The sequence below is a fragment of the Oncorhynchus kisutch genome, linkage group LG13 (genome assembly GCF_002021735.2).
Source record: "Oncorhynchus kisutch isolate 150728-3 linkage group LG13, Okis_V2, whole genome shotgun sequence".
Taxonomy (NCBI): Eukaryota; Metazoa; Chordata; class Actinopteri; order Salmoniformes; family Salmonidae; genus Oncorhynchus; species Oncorhynchus kisutch.
In genome coordinates, this window is record NC_034186.2 from 40,438,897 (window position 1) to 40,456,057 (window position 17,161).

At 41.0% G+C, this 17,161-nt stretch overlaps 2 protein-coding genes across 3 annotated transcripts; one reads left to right on the forward strand and one right to left on the reverse strand.

Annotated features, from left to right (window-relative positions):
* Positions 1-1,420: 1,420 nt before the first annotated feature.
* LOC109902392 (NADH-quinone oxidoreductase subunit B) lies at positions 1,421-7,727 on the reverse strand. Its single transcript, XM_020498705.2, has 8 exons — positions 7,633-7,727; positions 6,767-6,803; positions 6,449-6,520; positions 6,251-6,371; positions 2,358-2,537; positions 2,214-2,260; positions 1,846-1,934; positions 1,421-1,677 (listed from the first exon to the last, which is right to left on the reverse strand). The coding sequence occupies exons 1-8, from the start codon at positions 7,649-7,651 to the stop codon at positions 1,580-1,582; spliced, it is 663 nt and encodes a 220-aa protein (XP_020354294.1). The 5' UTR covers positions 7,652-7,727; the 3' UTR covers positions 1,421-1,579.
* Positions 7,728-7,811: 84 nt separating this feature from the next.
* Positions 7,812-16,309, forward strand: LOC109902952 (proprotein convertase subtilisin/kexin type 4). 2 transcript variants are annotated; one of them, XM_020499635.2, is made up of 15 exons: positions 7,812-8,317; positions 8,449-8,553; positions 8,659-8,754; positions 8,921-9,043; positions 9,162-9,238; positions 9,363-9,451; positions 9,561-9,733; positions 9,877-10,089; positions 13,635-13,735; positions 13,839-13,942; positions 14,076-14,193; positions 14,393-14,572; positions 14,786-14,910; positions 15,391-15,510; positions 15,639-16,309. In XM_020499635.2, exons 1-15 carry the CDS (start codon positions 8,159-8,161, stop codon positions 16,157-16,159), a joined length of 2,304 nt encoding a protein of 767 aa, XP_020355224.2. In that variant the 5' UTR covers positions 7,812-8,158; the 3' UTR covers positions 16,160-16,309. The 2 variants fall into 2 exon arrangements, 1 of the variants encoding a protein (XP_020355224.2); XR_004202400.1 differs by lacking the exons at positions 7,812-8,317; positions 8,449-8,553; positions 8,659-8,754; ... (3 more) ...; positions 9,561-9,733; positions 9,877-10,089 and adding an exon at positions 11,980-12,705 and having other exon boundaries at positions 15,391-16,309.
* The last annotated feature ends 852 nt before the right edge of the window (positions 16,310-17,161 follow it).

Here is a 17,161-nt window from a genome sequence, read left to right on the forward strand (position 1 = left end):
TGGCCCAGCGTCATCCGGATTTGGCCGTCATTGTAAATAAGAATTTGTTCTTAACCGACTTGCCTAGTTAAATAAAGGTTCCATTTTTTACAGCATTCAGAAAAATTTACGAAAATCAACAAACCTAGATTTCTTTTATAATCGAACAGAACTCAAAAAGCAATTATTGGCATTTTGACCAATCAGATCAGTTCCTTTGCCAAATAATTGGGCAAAAGATCAGAATTGGGCTGCCTGTTTAAACAGCTTTCGATTTGCCATTTGAATGAATATAAATCAAAATTGCACACTCTTTTGACAAGAAAACAATTATTTCCCGAGGGGCTGGGTGGAACAAGCTTCAGAATAAGTCCCTTAAGTAAAGAGAGTTACTTTTTCCATCTAGAGAAGTTGTTAATCATTAATGGATAAGTTGTCGTGGCACATTGCCTCACTTATTGGCCCTGGTTATAGATAAGTGTTATTTGTAGCTTACACCCCCAATCATGAAGTGTTTTTTTAAATAGAGGTCCTCGGGATATTAGACAACCTTCAGATCTCACAAGAATTCAACTGAATCCATAAATATTTACCATGGGGTCACAAATCCTTGAGCCTGGTAAATGAGATGAGTTACTGAAAATGTGATTTGTCAAATATCAACTTATATTTATGGAGCATGCATTTCTTGCAGAATAAGCACAAGAGGGCAATAATTCAACATTTTATGTAGATTGGATGTAATTTATCGTGCCAAATCACACAAGGGGAGCTTTTTTGTGCCAACATGTTAAATGGTTTAGACCTATCAACTTTCCCATAAAATATTAAATAGCTCCACCCTGCTTCCTGATAGGCTAGGTGGAATTGTATCCCTATTGCTACCTACCAATCGTCTAAGATGTGCATACAGGGTTAATTTGAGATTGGGTGTTGCTGAGTAGAACCAAAGACGGACCCTGTGACAATACTTTGAGGTTGTATCCAACCTCATTTCCTTGAAGTAAACACTGATCTGACATGACAATTGGTGAAAGCAATACCAAGGAAAGCTTGCTTACGCCAATTCAATGTCAGATCAGTGATTACTTCAAGGAAGAAAGGAAACATTGAGTATTCAAACAGGAACTATTTGGTTGAACCAGAGACAAAGGAAGAAAATATCTAAACTCTGTAGAACTATTGTGTGTACCAAGTGCACCATCTACTGACTGAAGTACAAATAGTCTTCAGATAAAGTACACCAACACTTTACAAAAGGGTAAGAATAGACCATAAAAGAAAGCAAAAGACCTGATGTGACTATCTAAATAGTGATGACCATAGAAATATTGTTTAAAATGTTCAGTTAAAATTATTCTATTGCTGAGAGAAAATTGGAAATTGATGAATGTCATACCTGCCAGTATCAAAATCTGTGTAGGGCCAAGAACAACAACAGTTAAACTAACGACAAGAAATGAATTTAATTGTTTATACAGAGAAGAGGAGCCAGAGAATACCCAGAGTCAGAGTGACTCCTGAGGATATTGCCTACCGGTTTACTGGGTGGCCAGACCACCCATAAATACAACATTTACAAACAGCCAGACTGAGAATTTCACTTGCGATACCAAATCCTCATTTTCTTCTCTCTCTTTATTTTCTTCTGCAACTGGAGCGTCCCGTAGAGAAGGGCCTCTGCTGTGGGAGGGCAGCCTACAAGAGGACAAGTAAACAATCAATTTGAGTCAAATGTCTTCTATAAAAAGCAAATAAAATCTTCAAAAGAGCTATTGTTGTGATTTGTTTCTTTTCCACATTGCTGTACATATATCCGGGACAAAACATATTATTTGTTTCAAAATTTAAAAAACAATGAGATACCTGGAACGTATATGTCCACTGGTACGATACGGTCACACCCTCTGACCACTGCGTAAGAGTAGTGGTAGTAGCCACCCCCATTGGCGCAGCTGAAGGACAGAGTAATAAGATAAGTGGCTCAACTAACAGTTAAATATGAAATGCAAGATGAATATGTCAACCAACACTGTAAAAGCACTGTGTAATGGTAAATCTTGGTGTGGGGAAATAAATCACAAATCAGTAGAAGCAGATAACTTTAGGGAGGTTGTGTTAAACAATCAGGTGTTATTAAATGGAAAAAGTTCAGGCGATCATGAGATCCATTTCAAACTAGATAACCACTAAAATGTTTGTTTAAAACTAATCATATTACGACAATACTTTACCTTCCCATGGAAATGACATATCTTGGCTCAGGCATCTGGTCATAAACCTAGAGGAAATAATGAACATCATGGTGAATTCATACACTCAATAAAAACAAATACAGAACTCCTTTCTCCAAAGAAACATGTCCTTCAGTCAAATACCTTGCGCAAAGCGGGTGCCATCTTGTTGGTCAGGGTGCCTGCCACAATCATGACGTCGGCCTGTCTGGGGCTGGCTCTGAACACCACTCCGAACCGGTCCATGTCATAACGAGGAGCCGCCATGTGCATCATCTCCACCGCACAGCATGCCAGTCCAAACGTCATGGGCCATAGGGAGCTCTAACGTAGAAACACACAAAGACAGATTGCTTTGTAGATTTATCAGTCCAATCTGAACAAAGATCACTGAGTCAGTCAATGCTTTCCCTTATTCATCTCTGGTGAAAAGCAAAATGAGATATGGCTGGCCCCCACCTCTTGGGCAAAACATTTTAGTGGCCCCCCCTCTTGATGGCAGAGAATAAAAAAATTACAAGTTGTTTCAAAGCTAATTTCCTGCAATTCTACACATTTTGCCATGACTTATGTCATGTTAACGTGATATCTGAGTGAGAGTGACTAACAAAATCAATCAAAAAAAATACAATTTTATTGGTCACATACACATTGTTAGCAGATGTTATTGCAAGTGTAGCGAAATGCTTGTGCTTCTAGTTCCGACAGTGCAGCAATATCTGAGTCTGTGTCACTGGCTTACTGGTGCTCTTCCATGCCGTCCCTAGGAGGGGTGCGTCACTTGAGTGGATTGAATCTCTGACGTGATCTTCGTGTCCGGGTTGGTGGTTGAAGATATCCCTCCAGTGATGTGGGGGCTGTGCTTTGGCAAAGTGGGCGGGGTTATCCTGCCTGGTTGGCCCTGTCCGGGTGTATAGTTGGACGGGGCCAGAGTGTCTCCAGACCCTCCAGTAATTTTGCTGAAATAGTTTGTGTCGGGGGGCTAGGGTCAGTCTTGTTAGATCTGGAGTATTTCTCCTGTCTTATTCAATGTCCTGTGTGAATTTAAATATGCTACCTCTGATTCTCTCTCGGAGGACCTGAGCCCTAGGACCATGCCTCAGGACTACCTGGCCTGATGACTCCTTGCTGTCCCCAGTCCACCTGCTGCTCCAGTTTCAACTGTTCTGCCTGCGGCTATGGAACCCTGACCTGCTGTTTTCCAACTCCCTCTACCGCACCTGCTGTCTCGACATCTGAATGATCGGCTATGAAAAGCCAACTGACATTTACTCCTGAGGTGCTGACCGGTTGCACCCTCTACAACCACTGTGATTATTATTATTTGACCCTGCTGGTCATCTATGAACGTTTGAACATCTTGGCCATGTAATGTTATAATCTCCATCCCGCTCAGCCAGAAGAGGACTGGCCACCGCCTGGTTCCTCTAGGTTTGTTCCTAGGTTCCTGCCTTTCTAGAGTCCCCCCCCCCGCCACCATGCTTCTACATCTGCATTGCTTGCGGTTTGGGTTTTTAGGTTAGGTTTCTGTATAGCACTTTGACATCAGCTGATGTAAAAAGGGCTTTATAAATTAATTTGATAGATTACATGTTAGAATAACCAAACAGTTCCACAACCACGTAATACACACAAATCTAAGTAAAGGAATATATACATATAAATATACAAATGAGCAATGACATAGCGACATTGGCAAGATGCAATAGATGGTATAAAATATAGTATATACATTTGAAGTCGGAAGTTTACATACACCTTAGCCAAATACATTTAAACTCAGTTTCACAATTCCTGACATTTAATCCTAGTAAAATTTTATTTTAAGAATGTGAGATGTCAGAATAATAGGAGAGAGAATGATTCATTTCAGCTTTTATTTCTTTCATCACATTCCCAGTGAGTCAGAAGTTTACATACACTCAATTAGTATTTGGTAGCATTGCCTTTAAATTGTTTAACTTGGGTCAAATGTGTTTTGGGTAGCCTTCCACAAGCTTCCCACAATAAGTTGGGTGAATTTTGGCCCATTCATATGCATAAGTTTTTTCAGTTCTGCCCACAAATTTTCTATAGGACTGAGGCCAGGACTTTGAGATGGCCACTCCAATACCTTGACTTTTTTTGAAGTACGCTTGGGGTCACTGTCCATTTGAAAGACACATTTGCAACCAAGCTTTAACTTCCTGACTGATGTCTTGAGATGTTGCTTTAATATATCCACATAATTGTCCTCCCTAATGATGCCATCCATTTTGTGAAGTGCGCCAGTCCCTTCTGCAGCAAAGCACCCCCACAACATGATGCTGACACCCCCGTGTTTCACGGTTGGTATGGTCATCTTCGGCTTGCAAACCTCCCTGTTTTTCCTCCAAACATAACAATGGTCATTATGGCCAAACAGTTCTATTTTGGTTTCAACAGACCAGAGGACAGTTCTCCAAAATGTACGATCTTTGTCCCCATGCGCAGTTGCAAACTGTAGTCTGGCTTTTTTATGGCGGTTTTGGAGCAGTGGCTTCTTCCTTGCTGAGCGGCCTTTCAGGTTGTCGATAGAAGACTCGTTTTGCTTTCGACATAGATACTTTTGTACCGGTTTCCTCCAGCATCTTCACAAGGTCCTTTGCTGTTGTTCTGGGATTGATTTGCACTTTTCACACCAAATTACGTTCATCTCTAGGAGACAGAATGCGTCTCCTTCCTGAGCGATATAACGGCTCTGTGGTCCCATGGTTTTTATACTTGCGTACTATTGTTTGTACAGATGAACGTGGTACCATCAGGCGTTTGGAAATGGTTTCCAAGGATGAACCAGACTTGTGGAGGTCTACAAAAAAAAATCTGGGGTTTTGGCTGATTTCTGTTGACTTTCCCATGATGTCAAGCAAAGAGGCACTGAGTTTGAAGGTAAGCCTTGAAATACATCCACAGGTACTCCTCCAATTGACTCAAATGATGCCAATTAGACTATCAGAAGCTTCTAAAGCGATGACATCATTTTATGGAATTTTCTAAGCTTTTTAAAAGGCACAGTCAGCCTAGTGTATGTAAACTTCTGACCCACGAATTGTGATACAGTGAATAAGTGAAATAATATGTCTGTAAACAATTGTTGGAAAGTTTCTTGGAGGGCCATTGTGGTATCGGCTGGAGGGGGTATACACAGCTGTGACAATAAACGAGGAGAATTGTCTTGGGAGATTACATGGCCGGCATTTGATTGTGAGGAATTCTAGGTCAGGTGAACAAAAGGACTTGAGTTCCTGTATGTTGTTACAATTACACCATGAGTCATTAATCATGTAACATACACCCCCACCCTTCTTCCCGGAGAGATGTTTACTCCTGTCGGTGCGAAGTCTGACCAGAAGAGAGCTCCGTCTACCTCTTCTCTGGCGGTGTTGTTTTGGGTCAGCCCCTAGAATCAGCTCAAATGCCTTGGGTAGTTCGGACAAAGGATCCGCTTCGGGAAAGTCATTTTCCTGTTAAGTTCACGCCACTCTGATATCTAATAGTTCTTCCCGGTTGTATGTAATAACACCTAAGATTTTCTGGGCTAACAAATAAATAAAAAATACTGCAAAGTTCCTAAGGACTAGAAGCGAGGCAGCCCTCTCTGTCAGCACCATTTTGTAAAATGTGGGTCAGGACCCGTGGGCATGTGCCCGACTGTCAGTGATTAACAAAATAAAAACTTCTCATGCACAATCAAAAGTAGAAATAGCACCTTGTGTATTCTACTTTTCTGACTCAACAGTAAGTTGAGACCCGACTGAGTGCCAAAAAAAGAAAAAAAAGCTTAAGGCTGGATTAGAGGAATGCCTGTGATCATACGGTGCTGCCCTCTATAGTTAGTTTCATAATTTTGACAGTTGTTTGACTGGCAGCCAGTCAGCCACATAATAGAACATGTCAAAGGAGTTTTAGATGGAGGGGTGCACTTCTTGATTTTCTATTTGAAAAATTTACACAAACATTCAAAATGGACCATATGCCACTGAAGAACATAGAGTACTTGCGGTGTGACATTGACTTACCCTGCGTGCCCAATTCACCAGATCATCCAGCTTAGTGATAACATACTCTCCCTTGCTGCTTGTTACTGCAGCGGGCTTGGCAGCAGCCACCGCTGTGCTTTTCTCTCTGACTGAAACCACACTGGAAGAAAAGGAGGTAATATGAAGTACTCAAACAAATATTTTGACAAATTGAGACGTTTACAGGACCTCCCTTACCATGTAGCATTGCCACTTTTAGCAATGTGGTGTAGCGACAGGCACGGTTGTATCGCAAATACTGAAATAGATCTGTGTGGTAGAAAAATATTAGGTAATAGGACCTTACAATACAACAGACTGACCATCAAGACAAACTAAATGGTATTAACAATACACAAATGACACTACTTTAAGGATTTAATAAATAGAGCAAACATTTCATAAGGTTACAGGTGATTTCAAAACAGAAAGAACCTGTTACTAACTATAGTAAATCCTAGGCCTGTCTTAGTTTAAATCACCTTATCTGCGTAATTTGCCTAACGTTATGCTTACCTTGATGAAAAGGTACCAAATGCGGCGAGGCGAGGAACTGCACAGGAAAGCCCAAAAAAAGCACAGATGTCAACAAATGTATCTATAGGTTGTATTTAGATAACGTAACGGTTACTTGCGGGACACATCGAAATATTGACTATAGAAAAGGCAGTGCGCTTTCTTGGGTGATATAATAAGCTGACTGACATTTGTGATAGAAATATTAATAGCGACAGTAGCTACCATCCATGCTTTACAAATGTTTTATTTAACTAGGCAAGTCAGTTAAGAACAAATTCTTATTTACAATGGCGGCCTACACCGGCCAAACCCGGACGACGCTGGGCCAATTGTGCGACGCCTTATGGGACTCCCAATCACGGCCGGTTGTGATACAGCCTGGATTTGAACCTGGGTGTCTGTAGTGACGCGTCTAGCACTGAGACGCAGTGCCTTAGACCGCTGCGCCTCTCGGGGGAAGTCCCTAACTAACATTACTTAGCTAGCACTATGAGCCATTGCTCTTATGTAAAACAGGGACATGTATTAGTCTTTACTAGATTTACCACTGAGACGTTAATAACCATGCACAATGTCTGAGAAACTTCACGCGTGCTAGCTTTATAGCTAGCTAACTACACGAACAAACAGCATTTGCTTACTAGCATATAGTTGTTTCTGATTAAGCCAGGGGTTCTGGAGTGCTAGCAGCTAACTAGCTTGCAAGGTCAGGGAATACAAACCGTTGTGATAACAAAAAAATGTCACGAACAACCAATATAATAAATTAATTGGAAACGATACAAAAGTCTAATATTTGTGAGACAAATTAGTTAGATATGTTCCAGTAACTCGCTTTACGTTTTAGCCAAAACATCACTCACCCACCAACGCCGCCATCATAAACAAATATAATAGCTAGGACTTCCGGTGACTATGCTTACACGATAGAACCATTTGGGGCGCTCTCTTCCATATTTTTTTATTGACAGGACTACAAAAATGTCTGTATATTAGTAAAAACGTAGGCCTATTGATTGGTCTGAACTTTCGAAGTGAATTGCTCAGAGTAAAAAACAAAGGTGTAGAAAATAATGTCACATTAGCCAGTGGATCCATGGGGTAAAAAGTAGATCAGAACAGATCCAGGATCAGTTTACTCAACCCAAAACATAGCCCATTACAACGCAAAACTGACTTCATAATGCGATAATTGGGCGCCAATCTGTGGCGGGAATATTTATTGATCATGCGCATGGAGGCCTGTTCGAATGTCAAACAACAACCGTTAGTGATACAACTTGTCAAAATCACTTAGTCATGTTGGAGGCATGAGAGTTATCAAAATGAAAGGGTTATTTCCTTAAGACCAAAAATAAATCAGCTGAACAGTTAAAAAAAGAAGCCAGCATGAGGTACCTGTACATTAGTTGCTCTTTGTGTATGGTGTATGTGTGCACAATTTACGCAGAGGTCATCTACACCAACAGTTGGGCTCTATATTTAAGTGGCACTCCTGAACAAATCAACAAGATTGCAAAGAAACATGGTTTCCATATCTTGGGAAAGGTAAAACAATTATGTTAATGTTCACAGTTTATTTATGCAATATAATGATTTGTATTTTTTATAGGTAGATCTTTTGGCATAATATGACTTGCTAGTAGGATCTCATTTCTTCTGGCATATTATATTTGTAGATATTTCCAGATGGCAACTATTACCATATGGAGCAACGAGGGGTGGCAAAACAATCATTGCAGGCACACTATTTGCATAATCTTCGACTGAAAATGGACCCTAAGGTGAAAAGCCAATAGATCTGTAAAACACTTTCTAAAATTGTCTGTGATAACCAGTCCCAGTATTGCTCTTATTGTGATGAGTGTAATGATCTACCTGTTTCTCAGGTGCTTTGGTTTGCACAGCAATCTGGAAGGAGTAGAAATAGAAGACACTCTTTCACTGTACCCACTGATCCATTTTTCAATCAGCAGTGGTACCTGGTACATGTCAACATTATTCTTTCATTTTTGTTTGAAGTTTATTTCCATAATAAGAAGCTCTTTAGATTTTTATTTTGCTGTTTGAGGGTTTTCTGCCTTGAGTGAAAACATATGGTAAACCTGTTTTGAAAAAAAGAATTGTAACTGTAGGCTTCTGCTTTTCCAGAGTGAGGCCTTTAATCAGAATGTGGTGGCCGCCTGGGCTCGAGGCTACACAGGCAAAGGGGTAGTGGTGTCCATCTTAGACGATGGCCTAGAGACAAGCCACCCAGACCTTGCTGAAAATTATGTGAGCTATCGAGATGATTATTGTTGTAGGGGCAAATTATTGCATTTTGTTAATCATGAAGACAAATGGAAAATGATCCTTCAGTAGAAAAAACAACAACATTGCATTGTACCTGTAGGATCCACTGGCTAGCTATGACATGAATGATAATGACCCCAACCCAGAGACTCAATACTCTCTGACCAGACCAAGGAGGTAATTTGGCTGTGATGTTATTAAGATTTTACTACTACAAGACATTACATCATATAACATGTATGATCTGCACTATATGATGACATTCTGCATTGATGAACCCCTTTTGTCCTCTACTCCATAGGCATGGAACACGGTGTGCTGGGGTGGTGGCAGCGGTGGCAAATAATGGGGTGTGTGGGGTTGGAGTGGCACATCAGGCCAAGATCGGAGGCAAGTATTAACTATACATTAAATCATTCTCTCTGTTAATAGTATATAAAACAATACGGTAATTATCCTGCTTTAATTTCCACCCTGGCTTCTCCTCTGTTCTGTCCAGGAGTTCGGATGTTGGATGGACAAGTGACTGACCTGATAGAAGCCATGTCCTTAAACTTGAATCAGAAGCACATTGACATCTACAGCGCAAGCTGGGGACCTGAAGATTTGGGGAGGAATTTGGAGGGGCCAAACACATTAGCTAAAGAAGCCTTTATCAGAGGCATAAGCAATGTATGATACAACTTGCACTGGTCATCCTATATTACCTGTTTCATCAGTAGGACCAATCCGTTGGCTGAAGATTCTGGAGGCAAAGTAACTATTGCAGTAAGATTATACAATGAGTATTAAAAAGCAACTTCAATACCTTACAGGGCCGAGGTGGCTTGGGTTCCATTTACGTCTGGGCTTCAGGCAATGGGGGCGCCAGCTTTGACAACTGCAACTGCGATGGCTACACCAACAGCATTTACACGTTGTCTGTTGGAAGTACCACCGAGAAGGGAACTCTGCCCTTCTACAGTGAACCCTGCTCGGCCATTCTAACAACTACCTACAGTGGTGGAAGCTTTCAACACCACAGAATTGTAAGTGTCTTTTTCCCAACTCATACCATGTTATTGTTTTCAACATTCATATATACACTGAACAAAAATATAAATGCAACATGCAACAATTTCAAAATTTTACTGAGTTACAGTTCATATAAGGAAATGAGTACATTAAAAAAAGTAGTTAAAAAAAAACTAGGCAAGTCAGTTAAGAACAAATTATTATTTACAATGACTGCCTACCCCAGCCAAACCCGGACGACGCTGGGCCAATTGTGCGGCGCCCTATCAGGCTCCCAATCACGTCCGGTTGTGATACAGCCTGGAATCGAACCAGGGTCTGTAGTGACACCTCCAGCACTGTGATGCTGTGCCTTAGACCACTGCGTCACTCGGGAGCATGGATTTCACATGACTGGGAATACAGCTTTGCATCTGTTGGTCAGAGATACCTTGAAAAGGTAGGGGTGTGGATCAAAAAATCTGTCAGTATCTGGTGTGACCACCATTTGCCTCACGAAGAGCTACTTTGCATACAGGTTGACCAGGCTGTTGATTGTGCACCTTTGGCAGCGATTACAGCATCAAGTCTTCTTGGGTATGACGCTACAAGCTTGGCACACCTGTATTTGGGGAGTTTCTCCCATTTTTCTCTGCAGATCCTCTCACGCTCTGTCAGGTTGGATGGGGAGCGTTGCTGCACAGCTATTTTCAGGTCTCTCCTGAGATGTTCGATCAGGTTTAGGTCCGGGCTCTAGCTGGGCCACTCAAGGACATTCAGAGACTTATCCTGAAGCCACTCCTGTGTTGTCTTGACTGTGTGTTTAGGGTCGTTGTCCTGTTGGAAGGTGAACCGTCTGGCAACTCTACCATGAAGGCCTGATTGGTGGAGTGCTGCAGAGAAGGTTGTCCTTCTGGAAGGTTCTCCCATCTCCACAGAGGAACTCTAGAGCTCTGTCAGAATGACCATCAGGTTCTTGGTCACCTCCCTGACGAAGGCCCTTCTCTCCTGTTGCTCAGTTTGGCTGGGTGGCCAGCTCTAGGAAGAGTCTTGGTTGTTCCAAACTTCTTTCATTAAAGAATGATGGAGGGCACTGTGTTCTTGGGGACCTTCGATGCTGCAGAATTTTTTTTGTACCCTTCCTCAGATTATTTCTTTAATCACATTCCCAGTGGGTCAGAAGTTTACATACACTCAATTAGTATTTGGTAGCATTGCCTTTATATTGTTTAACTTGGGTCAAACTGTGTGGTCCCATGGCGTTTATACTTGCATACTATTGTTTGTACAGATAAACGTGGTACCTTCAGGCATTTGGAAATTGCTCCCAAGGATGAACCAGACTTGTGGAGGTCTACAAAAAAAATTCTGAGGTCTTGGCTGATTTATTTTGGCTGATTTATTTTGACTCAGAGACACTGCGTTCGAAGGTAGGCCTTGAAATACATCTACAGGTACACCTCCAATTGACTCAAATGATGTCAATTAGCCTATCAGAAGCTTCTAAAGCCATGACATAATTTTCTGGAATTTTCCGAGCTGTTTAAAACCTGTTAGAGATAGGGGGCAGTATTTCCCCTTTGGATGAATTGCGTGCCCATAGTGAACTGCATCAAAATCTGTCCTAAATTGCTAATATATGCATATTATAATTAATATTGGATAGAAAACACTTTGAAGTTTCTAAAACCGTTTGAATTATGTCTGTGAGTATAACAGAACTCACAGGGCAGGCAATCTTCCAAACTAGTTTTGAAATCCTGAAAGTTGGGGCAACTTTGACGATCCAACAAGTTATGGATCTGGAAACACTTCCTATGTCTTCCACTAGATGTCCTCATTCAGTAGAAAGTGTAATGGAGCATTTGAACTTTGACCTAATGTGAACTTTGACCTAACGGGAAGGAAAGTACTAAAGTGTCGCAAAAGGTTCAGGTGCTTGAAGGCGCGTATGCGTTCGAGTGATTCGGCTGTTCCAATCAGCCCCAGATGAACATGGATGGCCCGGTTGGAATGCTATTCGATCTGTATGATTATAACATCCTGAAGATTGATTCTGCACTTAGTTTGACCAGTTTCGTCGACCTGTAATATGTAATTTGGAAGTTTTGATGCTGGACCAGAAGTTGTTTTTTTGGGCATTTGAGCTGAAAGTGGTAGCAAATGCTGCTACATGGACACTAGAATTGAACATTATGAAACAAAATGATTTATTGTTGAACTAGGACTCCTTGCACTACATTCTGATCGAAGATCATCAAAGGAAAGGGAATATTTTTGTTGTAATTTTGTATTTCTGTTGACTCCAACATAGCGGAGAAATATTGTTACGTCTGAGCGCTGTCTCAGATTATTGCAATGTTAGGCTTTTTCCGTAACGTAAAAAAAAAATGTGACACAGCGGTTGCATTAAGAACCAGTGTATATTTTTAATTATATGTAGAACATGTATCTTTAGTCAAAGTTTATGATGAGTATTTCTGTTATCTGGCGTAGCTTTCTATAATTACTCCGGACATTTTGGAAAATTTTCTGAACATGGCGTCAATGTAAACCGAGATTTATGGATATAAAATGCATATTATCGAACAAAACATAAATGTACTGTGTAACATGTCATATGACTGTCATCTGATGAAGATTTTCAAGAGGTTAGTGAATGATTTTTTTAAAATCCTGCTTTTGTCATTTTATCTTTTGTTGTACAAAATGGCTACGTTTTTTATTTGTTTTTGTGGTGGTCTAACATAAATATATGCTGTGTTTTCGCCGTAAAACATTTAAATAATCTGACACGCTGGGTTGATGAACAAGGTGTTTATCTTTCATTTGAGGTATTGGACTTGTTAATGTGTGGAGGTTAAATATTTCTAAGAATATTTTTGCATTCCCTGCGCCACCGTTTCAGCTGAACGGGTGGGTGTAGTTCCTGTAGGGGAACCCATAGGCTTAAGAAGTTTTAAAGGCACAGTCAACTTAGTATATGTAAAGTTCTGACCCACTGGAATTGTGATACAGTGAATTAATTATAAGTGAAATAATCTGTCTGTAAACAATTGTTGGAAAAATGACTTGTGTCATGCACAAAGCAGATGTCCTAACCGACTTGCCAAAACTATAGTTTGTTAACAAGAAATATGTGGAGTGGTTGAAAAACAAGTTTTAATTACTCCAACCTAAGTGTATGTAAACTTCCTACTTAAACTGAAATGTAAATTTGCAAAAATGTCTAAAAACCTGTTTTCACTTTGTCATTGTGGGGTATTGTGTGTAGATTGAGGAATTATTTTTATTTAACCAATTTTAGAATAAGGCTGTAACGTAACAAAATGTGGAAAAAGTTAAGGAATACTTCCCGAAGGCACTGTGCAAATATGCATTTAGAATGACAAAGCATTCTGATAAATCTTTGACTAGTTTAGCTTTAGAATAATCATGCTTAAAAAGTAGTCACATGAATGCAAGAGGTTGCTGAAGATGTGTGGAACTTGAAAGAGGTCAATATTTATCTCTCATTCACCACCTACAGCAACAGTAAGCAGAGCCTCAACAAAATACCTGGATGTTGTTTCCCCTCTAGGTCACCACTGACCTGCATCAGTCCTGCACCTCTGACCATACTGGGACCTCTGCCTCTGCCCCTCTGGCTGCTGGGATTATTGCACTGGCTCTGGAGGCAAAGTAACCACTCCTTTGTCTCTGTGCACCTGTAACTCAATAAACGTATTTGTTGTAAGGCTTTGAGTCATCGAGAAAGAGGATAAAATCCCAACTTCTCCCACAGCCCAAGACTCACCTGGCGTGATGTGCAACACCTCGTGGTGCGAGCATCAAGACTGGCAGATCTTCGAACGCATGATTGGCGGACTAATGGTGTTGGTAGACCTGGTGAGACATAAAGCACTACCTTCTATTGTTAGATAGTTAACCATTCAGGGAAACTGAGATGTGATTTGCTAGACTGTAGGGCATGAAATTGAGTAAAAAAGAGTGAACTGGCATCTGATTTGCTTTATTATAGTCAGCCATTACTATGGATATGGGCTCCTGGATGCAGGCAGACTGGTGGACTTGGCCAGTAAATGGAAAACAGTCAAACCTCAAAAGAAGTGCACCATTGACCTCATTACCAGATCCTTGTAAGAAAAACACCCTTCTACACTTATCTCACTTATGGATAGTTAGTAGGAATACAGCTACCTATCAGTGTGTTCTCCAGCTGTTTACAGTACACATAAATACGATCTTCAGATTTGATTGAGCATGAACTGTCATTCAACCAAATGATAATACCAACTTGGCTGGTTAGATTTGTTGTACTTTATGTCTGTCCGATAGTGAACTCCGCATGAAACTAACATTGAGGTGGAATGTGACAGCTTGTCATGGCACCAGGAATTGGATTCGGTCTCTGGAGCACATTCAGGCACGTCTCACACTGACCTATAGCAGACGTGGAGATCTCTCCATCACCCTCATTAGCCCGAAGAAGACAATCTCCAATTTACTCACAACCAGGTAAGACACAGCCAAGTCAATGGACAGCAAACTTGAAACCAATAAATAGAAGTATGAAACCATTTATAGATACTCTGTCATAAGGAAGAATAAATATTATACATACAGCATAATGGTGAAGTATCAGGGTTTACAATATGCAACAAGAGGTCCAAGTGTAACCCATCTTGTCTTTAATGTACTAAAATATTCCAATCCAATGTTACATCACAGGCCCTACGATAAAACGTCTGCAGGGTTCTCAGACTGGGCCTTCATGAGTACACACTGCTGGGATGAGGATCCCTCTGGATATTGGGTTCTACAGATAGAAAACAACGGAGATTCAAACAACAGAGGTACATGGATTTCAGCAGACATTCTCAAACTGACGAAAAACAACGTTTTTGGACTTTAAGGTGTCAACTTCAATAACACAGCGAGTCTCTTAAAACACATCTCTGGTATCTCAATTCAATTAGTTAATGGCAGAAAGAAATATTATACATCTAATGTGAACTAGAAAAATGTATTGTCATCCTTAACTAGGATTACAAATTAAAAGCACTTGGTGCTGCAGCTGACGTGACAGCAGCTGGCTCTGTTTGGCTCTGGCTTTCATCATCTGTTATAGTCCATATTGTTCAAACACACTCCTTCACATCTCATCAAAATATACTACTTAATGTATTCATGTCATAACATTAAAATTATTTGTTTTTGTTCCCTGGTTTCCCACAGTTACTATTTATTTCTTTGTGCGCTATACATTATGCATAATGAGCATTTTCTACAATGTACTCAGCCACCAACTAGTTTATTTTTTTCTTTGTTCAAAGGATTCCTGTTGAAATTTCAACTGGAGTTGCATGGGACAGCTGAACACATGATAGGCCGTCGCATGGAGAGGGCAGTGGTACAGCAGTGTGCAGTGAGGAACTCTGATGGCGGCTGTGAAGGCAGGCTGCTAAATTATTCATTCCCTGAATTTAGTTTACAATGAAACAGTTGCACACACACTGTCATTTCACATTCTGGAAGACATCTAGGAAATGTTACTAACCAAGCAAGTATCCTCTGTTTATAGAGTGCATATACCCACTGTACGTATTTGAGAACAGCTGCCTGATGTCCTGTCCACCTCACTACTATGTATCAAATGGAAACAGCACCCGCTCCTATCAGAGGTGCTTACCCTGCCATCGCAACTGCCTCACTTGTTTCGGCAAACAGGACACAAACTGTCTCGACTGCCCTCCATATTCCACCTTGGATTCTCGTCGCAGTACCTGTAGTCCCCCCGTCTACCCCTGGGACCACAAAGGTAAAGTAACAAATGGCATGGATCGGACGGCAGCGGTTCTGGGTATTCTGATCGGAGGGCCGCTGGTGATTTTGTTTGTCATGTGGGCGATTGCATGGATGGTGAGCAGGTCGTTTCTACCAGGTGGTGCTGCCAGGAACCAGGTGGACATCAGCACCAGTCATAGCAATGATGAGTCCAGGGATGTGGAGATGGTGGTATTCAGTATTACAGAAAGCCAGGCTGAGAACAGCGAGAGTACATCTACATTCACCAACATTCCCAATACTTCAAGAGAAACATGACTCACTTCAGTCAGCATAGAATTAATTATTGGCTAATTTCATGTTGACTAACAGAAACAGAAGAAACATTTTACAAATAGCTTTTATTGTTACTTCAGTATCATTCACAAACTTTTGGATGGATAAAATAAATATATTTTTAAGACCCAAGTTGCATTCAGTGGTTTTTATGAGAGCACATCAATTGGTAGAATATCCATCCATTTGCAATTATACATTTGAATTCAAAGTACGTCACAGAACATTTTAAATCTAGGCAGCGGAATAGCTTAAAATTACACATTAAGACGGCTTAAAAACTTCCTCCACAACTAGAGGGAGGAACGGCTCTTGCATTTCAGATAATATGTATGATTCCACCTAAGAAGGTCCTGTATATGAGGAGCGAAAATACAACTTAAGCCTTTACAGGCTTAGAGGTTAGAGGCATTCTGTGTAGCTTCACTGTACACATATTACAAGAATGGGCTATTTCTGGGATAAGCTTTCACTTGAAGTTGAAAGGGAAAGTGCTCTCCTCACTGAGTTTCCAAGATGTCTGTGGGTATGACCCTATCTGAATTTGCCACTGGGGCTCTGTGACATCTCCAGAGGCCAGGATGAAGGGGTGGTCTGATTACAGAGTGTGTCCCCAGACCCAAAGAGCAGCTGTCGGAGGCTAATGTCATACAGACAGTACAGATCGAAAGCCACCATGGCAAGGAGCGGGAAAATGGTAAGCCCTGATCCAAAGCCTCTCCAGGGGCTACAAATATGGAGGCACAGCCAGTAGTAGACAAGCCTACAGGAATACAATGAGGAGAAACTCAAAACATGATCAGCTTTGCAATGTCAAACAATGAGCAATGGCTTTAAAACAACTCACCTTCCTTCAACGAAAACTCCAGTCAAAATGGGCACCACCCTAAGCTGCTTTTGAGGCAGGAATGTAGCCGAACCAACAGATTGAGAATGTAGAGAAACAACTGCTCCATAGATGCATAGACAAACAGCTGCTGAATG

Excerpts from the sequence above, each read along its gene's own strand:
- LOC109902392 (XM_020498705.2), bottom strand. Across the intron at positions 6,521-6,766 it reads TTTGGTACCTTTTCATCAAG|ATCTATTTCAGTATTTGCGA; the intron begins GTAAGCATAACG and ends TCTACCACACAG. Across the intron at positions 6,372-6,448 it reads AAAAGTGGCAATGCTACATG|TGTGGTTTCAGTCAGAGAGA; the intron begins GTAAGGGAGGTC and ends CTTTTCTTCCAG.
- LOC109902952 (XM_020499635.2), top strand. The coding sequence starts at position 8,159 with ATGAGGTACCTGTACATTAGTTGCTCTTTGTGTATGGTGTATGTGTGC. Across the intron at positions 9,734-9,876 it reads TTATCAGAGGCATAAGCAAT|GGCCGAGGTGGCTTGGGTTC; the intron begins GTATGATACAAC and ends AATACCTTACAG. Across the intron at positions 15,511-15,638 it reads CTCTGATGGCGGCTGTGAAG|AGTGCATATACCCACTGTAC; the intron begins GCAGGCTGCTAA and ends CTCTGTTTATAG.